Source organism: Larimichthys crocea, unplaced genomic scaffold (genome assembly GCF_000972845.2).
Source record: "Larimichthys crocea isolate SSNF unplaced genomic scaffold, L_crocea_2.0 scaffold269, whole genome shotgun sequence".
Taxonomy (NCBI): Eukaryota; Metazoa; Chordata; class Actinopteri; family Sciaenidae; genus Larimichthys; species Larimichthys crocea.
The window spans coordinates 367940-388681 of record NW_020853550.1 but is presented as its reverse complement, the minus strand read 5'-3'; the positions used below and the strand labels follow the sequence as shown (position 1 = coordinate 388681).

The following is a 20742-nucleotide window of genomic DNA, read 5'->3' as shown; positions in this document are numbered from 1 at the left end:
TTCAGTGGAACATAACCCTGTCACCTTGACCCGTCGCTCTGTTACTACACACACTGCCTGACAAAATCCAATATCACACAAACCAAATAGCATTCTGTATATATGACCACAACATCCATAACATCACTCTACATAAATAACTCCTCTGGTGTCCCTTCCTTTCTCCATACTTCCCTCACTGCTCTCCAGCCGTGTGTCTGGTGCTTGGCTGTATGATCTTCCCAAACGGCTGGGACGCCGAGGTGATCCGAGACATGTGTGGAGAGGACACGGGAAAGTACACTCTGGGGAACTGTTCTGTGCGTTGGGCCTACATCCTGGCTATCATCGGCATCCTGGACGCCCTCATCCTTTCCTTTCTGGCCTTCGTGCTCGGCAACCGGCAGAGCGACTTTCTGCAGGAGGAGCTGAAGGCAGAGAACAAAGGTGAGAGATTTTGTGGTTAGGAGCCAAAATAATGTCTCTGTCAGAGTCATAGTCCTATCAGCTATGAAAGGATTATTTAACCCTAGTACTATCTTCAAATAAACCTTAAATAAACCTTTCAACACACTCATGCCAAAAATGTACAGGTCCAAAAAAACACTGTAAAATCCTCATATATCAGTATTTTTCTACCTTTTTTTTCATAAATCATCTAAACAACTTCACACTCAAAACTACCAATCATTCAACCATTTTCAGTATTTTAACCCTTAAAATGCCATTTTAACTATTTGAAAGATTCATTATTTTTTACAAAAAAACACATATAATAAATAGTAGGGGGATGGGGTTTGGGTGGCAATTAGAGTCTTGGATATGTCAAAGATTAGCAAGAAAATTGATTTGATTGGGTTAAGTAAGAGACTAGTTGATCAGAACAAAGCACAATAATAATAATAATAATAATAATTCAGACTAATATTTAAAAAATCCTATGTCAGATCTGTCCACAAGATGATAAAAAGTTCAGACACTCAGCTAAAGTGAAAATACCTGCATGGATGTGTCTGTTAAAGGGTTTTATGGGTTTCTTCAACCAGCATCAATCAACCAACTTCAGCCCATGGCAGGAAGGAAGTGAAAGAAGTCGCTGAATTATTGAAAATTATTGATCATTTAAAACATGCATATGCTTCCTAATTGAGGTCACATGTTAATTAATTGGTTTGCATGCATGATTAATTAGTTAATGATCTAGGGTGTGACCTGAATAAATGAGCAAAGTACAAACTGATCAGAAAAAGGATTTCATGTTAGCATAAACTTCACCGGGACCAGAGGCATTTAGTAAGTTTAGAGTGGCTGCATTCTGCTGCTTCTCATGTTCAGTCACTAACATGAATCTATCTTTCAAACTAAACTATGCAATCTTTTAACTATGTTGGTTCCTTAAATTTGAGGTAATTGAGCCTGTAAAGTCCTTGAAAAGATTGCATCTGATGTTTAAGAAAGTGCGGGAACACTACTGCCGACAAAGCTAACAAAGTCCTACAAAGCCCCTAGATTCTTTTTTGTCAATTGTTTATTGTATTTATAGTTGGTGTATTATAGTAAATGTTGGTTGGTGTATTTATAGTTGGTGTATTATGGTAAATGTTGGTTGGTGTATTCATGGTTGGTGTATTATGGTAAATGTTGGTTGGTGTATTCATGGTTTGTGTATTATGGTAAATGTTGGTTGGTGTATTCATGGTTTGTGTATTATGGTAAATGTTGGTTGATGTATTTATGGTTTGTGTATTATGGTAAATGTTGGTTGGTGTATTTATAGTTGGTGTATTATGGTAAATGTTGGTTGGTGTATTTATAGTTGGTGTATTATGGTAAATGTTGGTTGGTGTATTCATGGTTTGTGTATTATGGTAAATGTTGGTTGGTGTATTCATGGTTTGTGTATTATGGTAAATGTTGGTTGATGTATTTATGGTTTGTGTATTATGGTAAATGTTGGTTGGTGTATTTATAGTTGGTGTATTATGGTAAATGTTGGTTAGTGTATTCATGGTTTGTGTATTATAGTAAATGTTGGTTGGTGTATTCATGGTTTGTGTATTATGGTAAATGTTGGTTGGTGTATTTATAGTTGGTGTATTATGGTAAATGTTGGTTGTGTATCTATAGTTGGTGTATTATGGTAAATGTTGATTGGTGTATTTATGGTTGGTGTATTTATAGTTGGTGTATTATGGTAAATGTTGGTTGGTGTATTTATAGTTGGTGTATTATAGTAAATGTTGGTAGAAGCTTTTTCTGTATATGCTGCTGCTGTGATGAGACACACTGCATCAGAGGAGGTGAAGACCATGTTGAGCTGCCTGAAGACAAATAAAAAATAAACTCCCCTCCCAATTCCTCTGAGCGTGTGGAGGAAGTTTCCATGGTTACGTGTCAGATTCCAGAAGGATGAGGCTGTGGTTTCCTCTCAGTGCATATGTCTGTTTATGTCTGTCTCTCTGTTACTGTTCAATGTCTCTCTGTTGTTTTGGTGTTTATGCCCTTACACCTGGATGCTTGCTATGCATATGACATTAAAGATATTTTGTTATTTCAGCCTAACTGCAGTTTGTGTTGATGTTTTAAAAGTCACCTTTACACAAAGTTCAGATATAACAAGACAAAAAATGCAAAAGCAGCACAAATGCATATGAAGTCAGTATGAACTGAGGTCAGCAGACGTGACTTAGATCAGCATAAATGTAAAGATGCATCAGCTCTACTTGTAATAAAATGTGTCTCAGCTTGAGCTCATAAATGTTCAGAGACAACAGGATTAAGCTGGGTTTATAGCAGTGAGCTGAAGGTGGAGATATTTTTATTAGATCAAACTCTTGTCTTCACTTTCCGCCTTCTTGGTTTGTCTTTCCAGTGTCTCAACATTCACAAAATAAACCCTTTTTTTAGAGTTAAATGTGCAAATATTCTGGCTCTACATGCTGTTTACTACCACCAATTACCACTAATTATGGCCTTTTTGTTGGAATGGAAAAAATGCAGTAAATCTTCAGCACAGTGACTCATCTTTAGTGTGAAAAAGAAATCACTTTCCTTCATTGTTTGGTTTTTGGTGGAGCTTTAAATCCCACATGGAGGTTGACTGAGGGCCACTGACACTGTATTTATTAAAAGGAAATTCAGTTTCTGGGTAAATAAAGAAAAATATTAATCTTTCTCTTTTTTCTTTTCTACAGATTTTGCTGTGTCAAGGGTAAGTTCACATTCTCACTGTTGTTTGTGTGGTCTCATGGTTGTGACTGTTCAGTGAAAGTACATAATTATGTCCTGAAATCTAACACATGGAAACAAAACCAGACAAAACAGTGGTCCAAAACTAACTGGGAGGCAAAAATGTGGCCCGTCCACATCAGACGTGTGTGTGTGTGTGAGTGAAGGCAGTGGGTTGTGTGTCACTAAGCTGACCCTGTCAGGCAGCTCTTATTGTGCTTCCACACTGTCATGCTCCAGGCAAAGAAGCTGTGGACTTCAGACTGCCTTGAGTTTCTTTCTTCTGTGTTTGATGTGTGTAGAATTTGCACATTTAAAAAATGAGAACTTCAAATCATAATGTTTAAAGATGATAGTTGTACCTGCTTCCTCTTCTTTTTCATCTTGTTTATTTCCTGCGGTGTAAATGCAGCATCGACGTATTCAGTATCAAAATGTTATGTGTGCGGACAGGGAAGACAAACTAAGTCATAATATAACATTAATGTCATCTTCAATAAGAAGCAGCCATGAACTGCTATGACTGAAGTGTTGTAGCTCTTGATGATCTTGTTATTTTATGTACTTTTGTACTGTCATACTCATGATAGACAGTTTAAAAAAAAGTTGCTCTCACAGCCTGTCTTTGGGTCTAGGAGTGTAGTGACATTAAGCTTTGTATTCGTACTGGTGCTGTGTCTGTTCATCCTTAGCATTTGGCTTCTGACATTAGGCCACTTCATTTACTAGGACTTTGTCTAGTTTTAATCACATCTTCAGTAATTCCCATCTATATATTTTTATCATGTACAGACACTGTTAACGTGTCTCTGCTGTTGTCTTCAATGCTTCTTTATCCACCAAACTACCACCATTTTTTTTTAAACAGCTTGTGTCCCACAGTCCAACATGTCCCGCATGTAACTGCATATTTCTGTGATTTTGGAAGTCACAGTTACACATTCCTGTTCAGTGAGTGCAGTTTTCCCTTGGCTGGTTTCAACCTGGTGTCAGATCAGATATCTTGTACTCCTGTTCACAAGACAGATGATGTTTGGTCACATTAAAGACCTCAGTAAAGTGAAAGATTCCAGGCTGAAGGACTGTGCTGAGGAACAAGAGAGGAAATCAGTGGGAAAACAAAAGGTGGTTGCATGTTGTAGAAATTATCCCCGGGCACAATGCTTTCCCAGAGGAGCGAGGCCTACTGCGAAAGGAGACGTCAAGTTGAGGAAGGCCTTTTACTGAGGAGTGTGTCTGCTGTGTACACCAGACCCTCCAGCTACTTCTGTGTGTATATGTCAGCATCAAAGAAAGAGAGGACGGGGGAGAAAAACAGCCTAATTACAAGCCAAGCTGATCTACCAAAAAAAGTCCAAACATACACAAATGTGACATGACCAGCTGGCCGCCACAGTGCATGAGAATAATAAATAATTAAGTTTAAAAGCACCAGCACAAACAAAACTATCTCTACCACTGATCATACTACAAGAAGAAACTCTTAATGTATTCATCTGCCAACTCGTATGTCTCAAAACTGAAAAGAAATAATGGCAGAAATGTTTCAATATGTAATGTGCTCTGTGGCATGTTGTTCTGGAGGGCACAGACAAACAACATTTAATTTGGAACACTAATATGGAATGTTGTTTGAACATTTATTACATATACTTGATATTAAACACTATTTTTTGCACTAGCCTACTAGTACTACTAGTATAGCTTAAAATGCACAATACTACTGAGACCTAAAATGATCACTAGTACAACGTTGAGGTGTCACAGTTCAAGCAGGGAAGCATGTAACGCAAGAGAAGGACCCAAATGCAGACTGAGAGGGTGCAGATCTGTGGTTCAATTGCAAAAGTGAATGTACAAAAGCTTAAGCACTGTCAGGCAGGCTCAGTTCAAAACCAGGTAAGATAGTCCAAACAAGGAAACAAATCTGTAAATGAGCAGGTTCTATCCAAAAGGTCTAAAAAAAAATAAAAAAAAAAGCCAAGCAAAATAACAAACCAAACAATACTAACACTAACAAAACTAATCAGGGTGCAACAACCAAAATCAACACAACAACAGCAGGAAGTAAAGCTACAGACATGACAGCCTCATAAAAATCATACTAGTACGATAGCAAGGTCTTTTTGCCTTTATGACAAAATGCTGTACATACAAGTACATACAAATAGGGCTGCAACTCTGTTTTGGTTGCACACTAATGGATGAATATGTCTTTGTATAAAACATCCTGCAAATCCATTTGAGTTTATTTATGACCCTATTTAACCATAAAACTATTGGTTTGGGAGATAGGAGGTCTCTGCCTGACGATATGTTACAAATTACCACAAAATTGGCTTTATGTCCAATTACTCACTGACAAATAACTTGGATTTTATTTTAGTTGAAAATAAAAACTTGCGTTTGACGTGCTCATGCATCGCTGTAGTGCTGCCATGATATGACGGCTCAGCTTGACAGAGTTGACTTTTAACCTGTCGTACCGTGCCATCTTCCCGTAGCATTTCCTGTAGTGTCTTTGCTTGTCGTGGAGCTAATAAGATTTGCTCCGGATGAAATCTTTGAAAAATATTTTATTTAACAGTATGTGATCATACAGAGGGGTTTATAATATGACGTGATAACGCTAAAATTCTGCGACAGCGGATTTTTATTGTCGTCGTAAGTGATTAGGTTGACTAATTATTGCAGTCCTACATACCAATGCAGTGGTACTTAATAGACGGCCCCTGGGCCGTATCTGACCCACCGACAACCTATTTGTGGCCCCCGAACTGTTATTTCTTCACTATGGGTTTTGGTTGAGTCAGCACGTGTATATCGAGACTTGTCTCCATGCCAACGATACATAGACAGCTCATGCAAGCTCAGTTTTTAACTTAACACTTTGGTTTTTGGAGCGGTTCGCATATTGACAGTTTGCCAGCTGTAGGAGCCTAGATTCCACAAAAAAAAATAGATTGCACGAAAATGGCGTGTTCCAAGTTCTCTGCTAAAAGAAAGGTGGTCAGTGAAAATCGGCAATTCAATGAAGAATGGACTGAAAAATCTGCATTCATTCCTCCCTCCAACCAGCACAAGATCCATGTGCTTAATATGCCAAGAGACTATGATGAAGATTTGAAGAGACATTTCCTTAAAATTCAGAGGTACGAACAACAAAAATAAATGCAGTGAAATCGTCATATCAAGCTGCAAGCAGGATTCTTGTCACACAACAACAAAAATCAACAGAGTGCTCACTTAGAGTGGTGTAGATTTTGGGGAAACGCAAGAAGCCATTCTCAGATGTAGAAATAAGAGAATGCATGACTGAAGTGATAAACACTATGTTTGAAGGCAAACAAAAAGAGGAAATTAAAGCTAAAATTAAGCAAATCCATTTTCTTTTGAATATTATAGTATATCGCATGTGGCCTGACTGACCTCAATAAATGGACCTTTGACTCATTGAAAAAAATCTTTGTGGCCCCTGTACTAGTGACAAACGTGTGTGTGTGTGTGTGTGTGTGTGTGTGTGTGTAAACTGGTGTGAATGCTTGAAATGGCACATATGCATTGTTAACATTCTTTAAACAGACGTCATTAAAAAGAACTAAACCCTGATGATGTTTTATAAAACTGCTTCCTCCCTGTAGCTCCATCTTGGTTCTTCTCTACAAATGGAATAAGACCAACTCGTTTTCACATTAGTTTATATGACGTGATGATCCGCCTTTCAGCATGTCATCTTTGCATGAACTCAGTTCCTTCTTTGTGTTGTCCTCTCCTCTGCACTGTGAACCCTCTTTATTTTGTCTTTTGTAGAATTTGCTTCCTTGTAACAGGGAATGAGTTATTTGTGTTTAATGAAGTCTGGATTTGTTTAAGAGGAAGACGAGTATGTACACACATGTACGTTAGACAGCTTGAATCTAAGTTTTTAGGATATTTTGGAAAATGTGTTTGATTTCTTATCGAGACTTTGGAGGGAAAACCCTCATATCTGTTAAGTATGAACCTAGTGTCAGCAGGTCATTAACTTAGCTTAGCATAAAGACTTGAAGCAGAATGAAACAGCTACCTCCTCCGTCTTCCTTTATTAACAGAAGAAATGTAAAAACAAAAAGAACAGGATGTCTCAAACATGGATGCATTCTCCTGTGTCACATAGTCGCCAGTTTGTTGTTGGAGATAGAGCTGTCAGATTTATCAGATCCATCGCCATGACAACTGATGAAGACCATGTGATAGAGATGAAAGCTGATAGGTGGACATTGAGCCTGGAATGTTTTATCATTAAAGCAGATTCTGATAAGAAACAGTGACCACATGTTCGATATTTAGAGCATGTTCCCATCGACATACTCTGATGCACATTTAAAGTATGACATTATAAAAAAGGAATTATCCTCATTTGAGCTCTTTTGTGTTTTCTTTTCTAAAAAGAGTTTTTTTTTTTTTTTTGCCTTTTTTTTTTTTTTTTTTAAAAAAAGTTTTTTTTTTTTTTTTTTTTTTTGGCCTATTCAAGCTTTATTTTGATAGAGACAGCTGAAAAGTGACAGGAATGTGGGGAGAGAGAGAGAGACAGGGAATGACATGCAGGAAAGAGCCACAGGTCGGATTCGAACCCTGGGCTTCCGCAGCAAGGACTGAGCCTTTGCACATGGGGCGCCCCAATCTAAAAAGAGTTTATTTTGGAAATGGATCATGCTTTGATGTGCGGGTCCCATTTTGTGTGTATGCTCTAACACATGTTTGAAGTGAAAAGTGCCTGAGCAATTAACTGGAGTATCTAAATTATGGAAATTCAATGGGAATGTGTGTTTACCGTAAATACATTAGAAGAAGAAGAGGTTATTGATTATTTTCTTTCCACTGAGTGTTATGTTTGTGTTGCAGCTGAATACATGTTGTTCTCTGTTGTTTGCTGTGTGTCATGGACTGATAGATCTGTCTTAGAGATACCAATGGAAAGGAGTGAGCCCAGTTTTGAAGGGCGCACCTGACTCTGGGCATGTGAAACCAGTGGCATGGTAGCAGCTTCAGAGCCACAGTCGGCGTGCCTCTGTACTGCTAAGAATAACCCAGTTTGCAGTGAAGCGTGTATATTTTCTCCGTGTTGGCTGAACTTAACTAAGCAGTAGAGAGAAGGTTGGGGGGGTGATGGTCTCTGTATAAGGATCATGTTCCAGGTGGTGTCCCTGGCTGCCCTTTTTCAGCCTGAGAACTTTATCGATTACTGTCCATCAGCACACATTTGCCATCCACCCAGTGTGATGGAGCCAGAGTGACGGGGCATCATAAATAGATTAATAACATAATAATCCCCAATATCTACACACCCATCCATCTCCATCTCCTTTCCCAGCCCTCACTCATTCACTTTTATCAAATTGGATTTTCATTAGACTGGCTTGCATGGAAGATGAACCATCAGGAAGTGCTGGTGGAGGAGCAGGGTATTAATAACTATAAATACCCTGCTCCTCCACCCAGCCAATCAGAGGCAGGCTGACTGAGGTTTTTAATGGAGAGTCAGGATAGCAAATCAGATTGCTGATTGCCTAATCGAGTTGCTGACTTAAATTGTCCTTGTTGTGACCTAGTTATTGACATGCCAGTAAGTAGCTCTAATTTTCCTCAGTGGATTCTGTCAGTGTGCTGTTCTGTTTGTCTATGAGAGTGAAGGCAGTCATAAAAGTGTTTTGTATTTCCATATATTATTGAAATATGAAATATTGTTGATTTTAAAGAAACAGAAGCTCTGTTGAATAATTCTGCATTAAAGAAGGATTTCTTCAGAGGGAGTCTGCTGGAATCTGAGAGAAAATGTATTAAGGTGTGACCTTTAAGTCCACTGCATTAGTATGTTTCTTTATGTTTGTTTTTGCTTCATTTCATTTGCCACATCTCTACGGCTCGTACTGACTCATATGTCAGAGCCCCCCTGCTCTCTCACTCTGTCTCTGTCTCTCTCACTCACTCGCTCACTCACTCACACTCTCTCTCTCTCTCACTCACTCACACTCTCTCTCTCTCTCTCTCTCTCTCTCTCTCTCTCTCTCTCTCTCTCTCTGCCTCTCTCTGCAGCCAAATGGAGCAGAGCAGTCAAAACAGGAAGGAGAGTTAAGTGCAGAGATGACTATCCAACATCCCAAACTATAAATGATGATGATGTGATACCATCTTCATGCATCTTTTAGTGGCTTCAGCCACCAAAAGAAAGTTCATCAGAACTGCACAAACCTGCATTAATCCCTGTTTCTGATATAAACATTCAATCAAATGACTGTAATGTTAGAGAGGTCACTTGTAGTGCTACAGTACAATATGGAGAACCAGGGAAGCAAAAGACTCAGATACTGTTTGACGCAGGGGATACCAGAACTTCAGAAACATGAATTCACTAGATGATAATGTTGTTTTGTGTCTGCTGGATGTGACAGCAACATATCAGTCATAACAGCAAGTAACTAAGTACATTTACTCAGGTACTGTATGTATGGTTTTTGCTCCACCACATTTATTTGATAACTCATGCTACTTTACTGCTTCCTATTAAGAACATAAAAATGATCAGTAAATAAAATGAGTATTTCATATTATAGATTTAAAAAAGATTTTAAACTTTTTTTTTTAAGTTAGCACCAACAGTCCATGTTGATCCACAGTGTTTCTACAGTATCCTGGAAGTGACAAACTAATTACTGGCTCTAGATAGGGCCTTTCACATTGTCACAATTCACATATTTTTTGACTTGGAAAGAGGGGGTGAGGTGAGAGGTATTCAGTCACTTGCAGTCTGCACCTCTAAATGTCACCAGATCTGAGTATTTCTTCCACCGCTGCTCTGTCTGCTTTGTAGCCATTAACTGATGTCCAGTAACCAGACATTCTCTTGAAGCCAGTGCCATTGGTGTGTGAATGTGATTAGTTACTTTCTGATCAGTCAGCACCTTGTATGGCAGCCTCTGCTGTGAGTGAATGTGTTGTGTAGTGTAAAAGTGCCTTGAGTGGACAAAAGACCAGAAAGGTCCTGTAGAGTTCATTCAACAGATTCTCCATGACACATGGGGGAGCACTGTCTATGTGACTGCGATGATTTTGAACAGAGATATAAATGGAGTTTGAAAGTGGAATCAAAACCGTGTCCATCGTGTCATTTCAGATGGATCTATGATTTAATAGTTGATCTTCTTCCTGCTGTTTTGTGCCTGCTGTTCTGGTGTTTGACCAACCAGCAATGTTTAGTCTTCAGTTCAACTTTATTTCATTTATTTAGCTCCAAATCTCCTGACACTTTCCATATCGGGCAGGTTTACAGCGTAGTTTACTGTTTATAGAGACCCAACAATTCCCACCATGAGCAAGCACTTGGTGACTTAAACTTCCTTTAGGAGGCAGAAACCTCGAGCCGGCTCTTGCCTTGTCCTTCCAATTTAGTATTTTGTATTTTGAGTTTGTATTCCCTGTACTCGCTTTAACTTACTATTATTTACGTGTTTAATTCTACTTTTGACTCGTCAAACTTATTTCACATATTTCAAACATGCATTAGTGTCATTTGTCATTTCTCTCCTGACAGGAAACAGCTTTTTTTTTTTTTTTCTCTGCTGATACGTCCTGACACTGTCTCTCATCTCTCTCTGTTCCTCCTCCAGATTGAAATCCGGGACACTAAGGATCCAAGATTTGGAGTCCAGCGGCTCCATTGAAAGCCAAGCCTCTCCTCCTCCAGTTCTCTTCCTTCCTTCCCTCCCTCCCTCCCTCCATCCATCCTCTCCTCTCCTCTCCTCTCCTCTCCTCTCCTCTCCTCTCATCGTCCTCTCCTCTCCTCTCCTCTCCTAAGCTCTTCAGGTAAACCCTAGATCTGGGCTTAGAGGCCAGAGCCCAGTAGTTTGTTAAATAGGACTGAAGTGGAATTAACAAAAGCAAAGTGAGAAGAGAAATGCATCCTGAGGGGAAGTAGGACCATCAGCTTGATCAAACTCTGGGATAAAATCATTCATAACATACAGTGTTACTGTCTCATAAGGTTGTTATAACAAAGATTATGAAGTTACTGATCATGATAATAATGCTTGCAGTGGCAGTAGTCTATGAAAATATACATATTTTTATGGAGTGGACAAAAGCTATTTCCAGCTTTAAAAGTAACATATATATAAAAGCACACAGGTGCTACTTCTAGAGGAAAAAAACAGAAAACAAGAACAAGGAAAAAATGATTTTGTACAGACACAGTGTAATTTTCAAGTCTTTTTCAGGCCAATTTTCAACTGCTCTTTGTATAGGTCTGATCCCAGAAACTATAAAAATGTATGACAATGAGATGTTTCTATGGAAACAGGGTAAAAAGAGACTCTTTTAAACATTTGTTTTGCCCCCATACATGAAACATCCCAGTACACTAGAGTAAAGCCTGTTCCATTGTCAAATCCTATTTAAGATTCTACTTGTGGAAGTCACCCTTCAGCCCACACTACACTGAAATGGGAGGCAGAGAAATGTTCTTGCTGTCCTCTATTAGCTATTTCATTCATTCATTTCACTACATTCTATTTTTTCTTTGCTTTTTCTCTCACTCCCTTACTCGTCATGCTCAGTTTCCCTCTAGTCAACTGGGTTTGGTTTGTCCACCAGGAAAGGCCCTGCATGCTGCATCTATCTCAGGCTTGCACAGACGATGCTTCCTGTAGACCAAGACTCTGTTGGTCCAACAGGCGGTCTGCTGCACTATCCAAGGCCCACCAGCTGAAGAGCACAGAGCTTTGCCTCTGTGTTGAGAGTACAGACCCAGCACACGTCGTCCATCAAGACAAGAGGCATCTCACACTGTGCCACTCCCCTGCTCTGATTCCACACAGGACGCTTACCATGGAGCCAGATTAGGGCATACAAAGGACATGTTCATTTTGGATGGACGGGCTGGAAACAAAAAGACAATGACCCAACTGTGATTATTTCATTTTACCTTGGACTAAAGATTTTAATTGACTTTTTACTCAATCCAAATTGCGCTCTGACAAACAAAACCTGGAGGACGACAAGCAGACAAGTACATAATGGTTGGTGACTGATCATTTCATTTCAGAAATATATCACACACTATACGACTGCATTGCAAAGCAACTTGTGTTCTTCTGTTCAAATTTGCTAGCACACATTAGCATTGATAGAGCATTCATTCATCCATTTCCTCAAAGACATGGCATTGTAGGAAGGACAAATCAAGTTTTCCTCATCGTGCCACTGGGTCCAGTATTTGGGACCCTTCAAAAGATGTATCAAGGCTGTGTACACAGAAATAATCTGTCCAAACTTAGAATATGAAATTATTTAGAACATTTTTCAGGACTTAAGTTTCCACTCCAAATCTCTGTGAACTAATGTAACTAACTGATGTCCGGACATTTTGTCAAATGAGCACAATCTCTTAAAGATGTACTGAATGAGTTTTGAGTACTGCGGGACAAAAAGACAAACTCACAATAACAGTGTCTGATAGATGTACTGCTCACTTAGCTCTGTTTTGATCTAAAGTAAGTCACGAGATGACAGTAGAAAGTGTAGGTGACTGTTACAGACAGACATTTCTCATCTAAATGTCATTGATGGTTTATTATGCAGAACAAGTTAAACTGATGTCCTGCTCTTCTTCCCAAAGGTCAAGAACAAATGTCCTTGCTTTTAGTTTGCAGCACTGTTCTATAAAACAACCTGTCAGAGTCTGTGCTCATTTCACAAAATAACATGAGACGGTTTTCACAACTAGAGTCACCGCTAGTCTGTTAGTAGTGATGATGAAGACTGAGTTCAGTTCTCCTGTTGTACTGATAACTGCAGGATGCAGAATCACGATTGGTATGATCTGAAAGGTGATCTGTGGCACACACTGTGTAGTTTCGGGTTGGTGGGTTTATTAGTGCAAACATGTCATTGAAGCTTCATCAGCAGCGTTTAGTCCTGAATGAATCATATGCCAGAGTTGAGCTCACTGAGGACACAAAGAGCTGGCTCCTCTCTCAGCCTCTCCTTTTTATTTTGTATCTGCCACAAATATTTCACTTCCGCCCCCACACTGTCATTCAGCTGTGTCTGATTCAGATATGGAAACTGTACTTTTATATTTGACCCCTGACTTTCTATTTCAGTGCTTTCTAACTTGTCTCTTTTGTTTCTTTTTCACATGGTTTGGTTTGCGTTGCTCTGATGTTGTTGTAATGTTGCTCTGGTTCTGGGATGCTGTGGTGTTTCTCAGTGTTGAAAAGGGAATGTTTGTCACAAGAGAGTTCAGCATGGCAGCCAGTGTCACATACATCACTTTCTCATTGGTGTTGATGTTTTATGAAGAAAATTAATAAACTGATTGACTCTTTAACAGACGTTGATTTCATCGTATGAACAATTCCTCACTCAAACCTCACCTCACAGAGTGTTAGATGAAAATGTCATGATCAGGTGAAAAGCTTTCACTGCTCCTCCAAAACATCTGATTTTCAGGAAACAAGACACAAACCTGTCTTAGCTGACTGAATGCCATTTTTATTTATGAGAGACTTTTTATTTCTGAGAGACTTTAATTTAAATTAAGTTTAAATTTGGACTCACAGAGGAGCAAATAGCACTTCAACCTTCAGTCTGTAAATTGCTAATATTGATATTTAATATTTATATTTAACTCCTTATATAGTTGACTCAATGTTTATCATTTATCATAGAAATAATAACTGATTTGATCTATATTTATCTATTGTTGAACTAATCACAAAATACATTTTTTCACAGATTTACTGTTTACTGTGTTTTTTATAGTAGTAGTAGCATATTGTAGTATAAAAGCTGACAAATTTAAAGATACCACCTCACAGCAAGAGAAAGTCAGCTGGCTTTCTGTGTGCACTGAAGACGTGACGTCAGCCAACAGAATTACCAAATGACTGTTATGTTACACACACACACACAGTGGTGGCTGCACACATCTCCAGCACCCAGGCTCCAGGCCCTCCCATCCCTCATCTCTCAACCAGGAGCGTGAACTCCGTCCTGGGCAAACATCGGCTCCACAGACCCTCCCTCCCTCCTGGAGCTCAGACCTTTGGAGGAGCCCCACCCAGCCACCCACTCCAGCACCCAGGCTCCCTCCATGCCCTCCCATCCCTCACCTCACACTCAGGGGCCTGCTCTCCTGGCCTGACCCACGCCAGCCCCAGAGACCCCCTGACCTCCTCCCTCGTTTATGGGCCAACCAACCAACCCCCCTGGACCAGGCTCTCCAGCCGAACCAGCGTACCCACTCTTAAGAACCCTCCCCTGGGTTAGACACCAATAGCCCCACTGGCAGGCCGTGCGGCGGTGTGCGCTGGGGCTCCGGGGGAGGGGGTGGGTGGTGGTGGGGCCGGCGGCCGCAGCCAACCAAAGCTTGGATCAAGGGCTGACTTTCAATAGATCGCAGCAAGGGAGCTGCTCTGCTACGTACGAAACCCCGACCCAGAATCAGGTCGTCTGTCTGCAAGTGATTTAGCACCAGGTTCTCCATAAACATGAGGTGCAAGATAGGAGAGGGGCGACCATCATCCGACCGCGCCCCAGCCCTGTCACAAACGGCTCTACTCACCGACTGAGGCCGGTTATCCGGGACCAACTGCTAGAGCTAGTTAGCATGCCGGAGTCTCGTTTGTTATCGGAATTAACCAGACAAATCGCTCCACCAACTAAAAACGGCCATGCACCACCAGCCAAACCTGCATACGCACTCTTAAGCACCCTCCCCTGGGTTATACACCAATAGCCCCGCTGGCAGGAGTTACGTGTCCCTGGTACAGCTGAGGGGGTTTCGTGCCCCTGGTAGACTAGCTGTGGACTTTGCGGTTTTTCGGCCCTCTGCCTGCACAGGGCTGCTGCACGGCTGGTGTGCGCCCCTGGGAGTCCACCAACTAAGAACGGCCATGCACCACCACCCACAGAATCAAGAAAGAGCTATCAATCTGTTAATCCTTTCCGTGTCCGGGCCGGGTGAGGTTTCCCGTGTTGAGGTAAATTAAGCCGCAGGCTCCACTCCTGGTGGTGCCCTTCCGTCAATTCCTTTAAGTTTCTGCTTTGCAACCATACTCCCCCTGGAACCCAAAGACTTTGTTTCCCGGTCGCTGCCCGGCGGGTCATGGGAAAAACACCACCGGATCGCTAGTTGGCATCGTTTATGGTCGGAACTACGATGGTATCTGATGGTCTTCCGTTCTTGATTAATGAAAACATTCTTGGCAAATGCTCTAGCGGCACAATATGAATGCCCCTGGCCATCCCTCTTAATCATGGCCCCAGTTCAGAGAGAAGACCCACAAAATAAAACTGGAGTCCTGTTCCATTATTCCTAGCTGCGGTATTCAGGCTCCCTCTCCGGAATCGAACCCTGATTCCCCGTTACCCATGGTCACCATGGTAGGCACAGAAAGTACCATAGAAAAGTTGATAGGGCAGACATTCGAATGAGTCGTCGCCGCCACGAGGGCAAGCGATCGTCTCGAGGTTATCTAGAGTCACCAAAGCGGCCGGGGAGCCCCGGGGGGCTCGGTGTACCGGGGGCACGAGGCCCGTCTGGCCTACCTGTATGTGTCCCTGGGTCGGGTTTTTTTCTCCCCCTCTGCCTGTCTGGGTGGCTGGAGGCATGTCTGCACATCTCTGCTTGTCTGTCTGGATGTCTGTAACAATGATTATTACTACTGCTGCTGCTGCTGGTGCTGCTTCTGCTGCTGTTACTACTGTTACTACTACTACTACTACTTTTGACTCACCAACTAAGTTAACTTCTTGATATCAGTCAGTCAGTCACTCGCTCACTCACTAACTCACAGGCAGGCAGGGCCACAGACAAGATCAAAACCAAAGAACCATGAACTGATTGAATTCTGCTTCTAAATTCTAAATTCCAAGAGCGAGAAAGAGAGAGGCAGACACACACACACACACACACAGAAACACAAACACACACACACACACACACGCATGCACGCACACACACACACACACACAGACACATACAGAATCATTATTCAAACAGAAATGTCTTCTTCTCTGCTCATTACATAAACAGCAGCTGACCCGCAGCTCATCTTCTACAGGAGACATTACTGCTGGAACATGAACCCCCGGGGGACACAACACATCGAGCACCGAGTGTGTGTGTGTGTGTGTGTGTGTGTGTACGCATGAAGGCATATGCATGTGTTGCGAGTATGTGTGTCTTAATATGTATAGTATATGAAGGAAGGTTTGTGTGTGCTTAGGTGTGTGTGTGTGTGTGTGTGTGTGTGTGTGTGTGTGTGACACACACACTTATGCACACACAAACCCTCCTTCATATACTGCAACACATGCATATGCCTTCATACGTACACACACACACCTAATTATTTTCTGAGGTACGTGTTGTTGTCTGACTCAGATTATACAGAATGCTGTGCTCATTCTCACAAAGATCTCCTGATGGATGTTCTGTTCTAACCACAGCCAACATCTGCTCAGCAGTGACACACGCAGTGACACACACACAGACTCAGCTCTCTGTGTTAACCAAACTCGAACTAAAACTTTTTATCTCTGTTTTTGAACCTGTAAAACACGCTGACATGAGCTGGACTGAGATATCAATCAAATCACTGTTTTATCAAATCAGCCAGCTGTTCCTGTAGCTGTAATCAGCTGTGCTGCTCAATCCACTATTCAGCATACAAAATATACTGTATGTTCTCAACACACACACTGGAAGTACACTGGTCAAAAAACTCAAAGGAACACTTTGAAAACACATCCCTCCTGGAGCTGCCACCTTACCGCGGTGGAGGGGTTTGCGTGTTCCAATGATCCCAGGAGCTATCTCAGCGCCTGTACGTTGGGGTTCACCCCGGTGGACAAGAGGGTAGCCTCCCTTCGCCTTCGGGTGGGGGGAGGGGTCCTGACTGTCGTCTGTGCGTATGCACCGAATGGCAGCGCAGAGTACCCACCCTTTCTGGAGTCTTTGGAGGGAGTGCTGGAGAGCGCCCCCTCTGGGGACTCCCTCGTCCTCCTGGGGGACTTCAATGCTCACGTGGGCAGTGACAGTGAGACCTGGAGGGGCGTGATTAGGAGGAACGGCCCCCCTGATCTAAACCCGAGCGGTGTTCTGTTATTGGACTTCTGTGCTCGTCATGGATTGTCCATAACAAACACCATGTTCAAGCACAAGGGTGTCCATATGTGCACTTGGCACCAGGACACCCTCGGTCGCAGTTCGATGATCGACTTTGTGGTCGTATCGTCGGATTTGCGGCCACATGTTTTGGACACTCGGGTGAAGAGAGGGGCGGAGCTGTCAACTGATCACCACCTGGTGGTGAGTTGGCTCCGATGGTGGGGGAGGATGGCGGTCAGACCTGGCAGGCCCAAACGTTCTGTGCGGGTTTGCTGGGAAAGTCTGGCTGAATCTCCTGTCAGAAAGAGTTTCAACTCCCACCTCCGGGAGAGCTTCTCTCACGTCCCGGGGGAGGCGGGGAACTTGAGTCCGAGTGGACCTTGTTCCGTTCCTCCATTGTCGAGGCGGCTGACCGGAGCTGTGGCCGTAAGGTGGTCGGTGCCTGTCGTGGCGGCGGCCCCCGAACCCGCTGGTGGACACGGGCGGTGAGGGATGCCGTCAAGCTGAAGAAGGAGACCTACAGAATCTTTTTGGCCACGGGAGTCCTGAAGCAGCTGGCGGGTATCGGCGTGCCAAGCGGAATGCGGCCTCGGTGGTTGCGGAGGCAAAAACTCGGGCATGGGAGGAGTTCGGTGAGGTCATGGAGAACGACTTTCGAACGGCTTCGAGGAGGTTCTGGACCACCATCCGGCGGCTCAGGCAGGGGAAGCAGTGCACTGTCAACACTGTGTTCAGTGGGGACGTGGTGCTGCTGACCTCGACTGGGGACGTTTTGGGTCGGTGGAGGGAATACTTCGAAGACCTCCTCAATCCCACCAGCACGTCTTCCCTTGAGGAGGCAGAGTCAGGGGACCCCGTGGCGGTCTCGCCAATCTCTGGGGCTGAGATCGCCGGGGTATTCAAAAAGCTCCTTGGTGGCAAGGCCCCAGGGGTGGATGAGGTCCGCCCGGAGTTCCTTAAGGCCCTGGATGTTGTGGGGCTGTCTTGGTTGACACGTCTCTGCAACATCGTGTGGACATCGGGGGCAGTGCCCCTGGATTGGCAGACCGGGGTGGTGGTTCCCCTCTTCAAAAAGGGGGACTGGAGGATGTGCTCCAACTATAGGGGGATCACACTCCTCAGCCTCCCCGGGAAGGTTTTTTCGGGGGTCCTGGAGAGGAGGGTCCGCAAGATTGTCGGACCTCGGATCCAGGAGGAGCAATGTGGTTTTCGTCCTGGTTGTGGAACTGTGGACCAGCTCTATACCCTTAACGCGGTCCTGGAGGGTGCATGGGAGTTTGCCCAACCAGTCTACATGTGCTTTGTGGACCTGGAGAAGGCTTTCGACCGTGTCCCTCGGGGAGTCCTGTGGGGGGTGCTCCGGGAGTATGGGGTTCCGGACCCATTAATACGGGCTATCTGGTCCCTATACTCTCGGTGCCAGAGCTTGGTCCGCATTGCCGGAAGTAAGTCAGACTTGTTTCCAGTGGCCAAGGCTGCCCTTTGTCACCGGTTCTGTTCATAACCTTTATGGACAGAATTTCTAGGCGCAGCCAGGGCGTCGAGGGGCTGCGATTCGGTGGCCTCAGGATTGGGTTGCTGCTTTTTGCAGATGATCTAGTCCTGTTGGCTTCATCGGAACGTGACCTTCAGCTCTCTCTGGAACGGTTCGCAGCCGAGTGTGAAGCGGCTGGGATGAGAATCAGCACCTCCAAATCCGAGACCATGGTGCTCAGCCGGAAAAGGGTGGAGTGCAGCCTCCGGGTCGGGGATGAGATCCTGCCTCAAGTGGAGTAGTTCAAGTATCTCGGGGTCTTGTTCACGAGTGAGAGAAGGATGGAACAGGAGATCGACTGGCGGATCGGTGCAGCTTCTGCAGTGATGCGGACTCTGCACCGATCCGTCGTGAAGAAGGAGCTGAGCCGAAAGGCGAAGCTCTCGAATTTACCAGTCGATCTACGTTCCTACCCTCACCTATGGTCACAAGCTTTGGGTAGTGACCGAAAGAATAAGATTGCGAATACAAGCGGCCGAAATGAGCTTCCTTCGCAGGGTGGCTGGGCTCTCCCTTAGAGATAGGGTGAGAACCTCGGCCATCCATGAGAAACTCAGAGTAGAACCGCTGCTCCTCCGCATCAAGAGGAACCAGTTAAGGTGGCTCGGGCATCTCATGAGGATGCCTCCTGGACGTCTCCCTGGTGAGATGTTCCGGGCACGTCCCTCCGGGAGGCTGCCCTGGGGATGACCCAGGACACGCTGGATGGACTATGTCTCTCGGCTGGCCTTGTGAACGCCTTGGGGTCCCCCTGGGAGAGCTAGCAGAAGTGGCTGGGGAGAGGGAAGTCTGGGCTGCCCTGCTGAAGCTGCTGCCCCCGCGACCCGACTAACGGATAAGCGGGAGAAGATGGATGGATGGATGGATGGATGGATGGATAGTTTGTATGGCCTTCATGTGTTTGTATGTCTCCTAATGTCTCCTAATGAGACAATGGATGGTGTCCTGGGGGATCTAATGGCCAAGAGGTGTCGTATTGGATTTAGGTCAGTCGAGCATAAGGGCCAGTCAATGGTATCAATTCCATTATCCTCCAGGAACTGCCTGCATACTCTCGCCACATGAGGCTGGGCATAGTCGTGCACCAGGAGGAACCCAGGACCCACTGCACCAGCGTAGGGTCTGACAATGGGTCCAAGGATTTCATTCTGATACCTAATAGCAGTCAGGGTGGCGTTGTCTAACCTGCAGAGGTCTGTGTGTCCTTCCAGGGATATGCCTCCCCAGACCATCACTGACCCACCACCAAACAGGTCATGCTGAATGATGTTGTAGGCAGCATAACGTTCTCCACGGCGTCTCCAGACCCGTTCACGTCCATCACATGTGCTCGGGTTGAACCTGCTCTCATCTGTGAAATCACAGGGCGCCAGTTGCAGACCAATTGTGGTGATCTGTGGTAAATGCCAGTCGAGCTCTATGGTGTCGGGCAGTGAGCACAGGGTCCAGTACAGGAAGTCGGGCCCTCAGGCCACCCTCAAAACGTCTGTTTCTGATTGTTTGGTCAGAGACATTCACACCTGTGGCCTCCTGGAGGTCTTTTGTAGGGCTCTGGCAGTGCTCATCCTGTTCCTCTTGCACAAAGGAGCAGATACTGGTCCTGCTGATGGGTTAAGGACCGTCTACGGCCCTGTCCAGCTCTCCTAGAGTAACTGCCTGTTTCCTGGAATCTCCTCCATGCTCTTGAGACTGTGCTGGGAGACACAGCAAACCTTCTGGCAATGGCCCATATTGATGTCGCACCCTGGAGGAGTTGGACTACCTGTGCAACCTCTGTAGGGTCCAGGTACTGCACCATGCAACCAGTAGTGACACTGACCCTAGCCAATGTCACACCGCGGTGAGGTCA

The 20742-nt window shown here is 44.0% G+C and overlaps 1 protein-coding gene and 1 long non-coding RNA gene across 2 annotated transcripts in view; one reads left to right on the top strand and one right to left on the bottom strand.

Annotated features, from left to right (window-relative positions):
• Nucleotides 1-11842, top strand: part of lhfpl4a (LHFPL tetraspan subfamily member 4a) — a 34942-nt gene extending 23100 nt beyond the window's left edge. Inside the window, exons 2-4 of the mRNA XM_019269145.2 lie at nt 190-426; nt 3174-3190; nt 10854-11842. Of these exons, the coding sequence (XP_019124690.1) occupies nt 190-426; nt 3174-3190; nt 10854-10907 (308 nt within the window). The 3' untranslated portion in view covers nt 10908-11842. The remainder of the gene's footprint in view (nt 1-189; nt 427-3173; nt 3191-10853) is intronic.
• LOC113744888 (uncharacterized) lies at nt 306-16074 on the bottom strand. Its single transcript, XR_003461883.1, has 3 exons — nt 15984-16074; nt 15796-15890; nt 306-407 (listed from the first exon to the last, which is right to left on the bottom strand). It is a non-coding gene; the product is annotated as an uncharacterized LOC113744888 (long non-coding RNA).
• Between the last annotated feature and the right edge of the window lie 4668 nt (nt 16075-20742).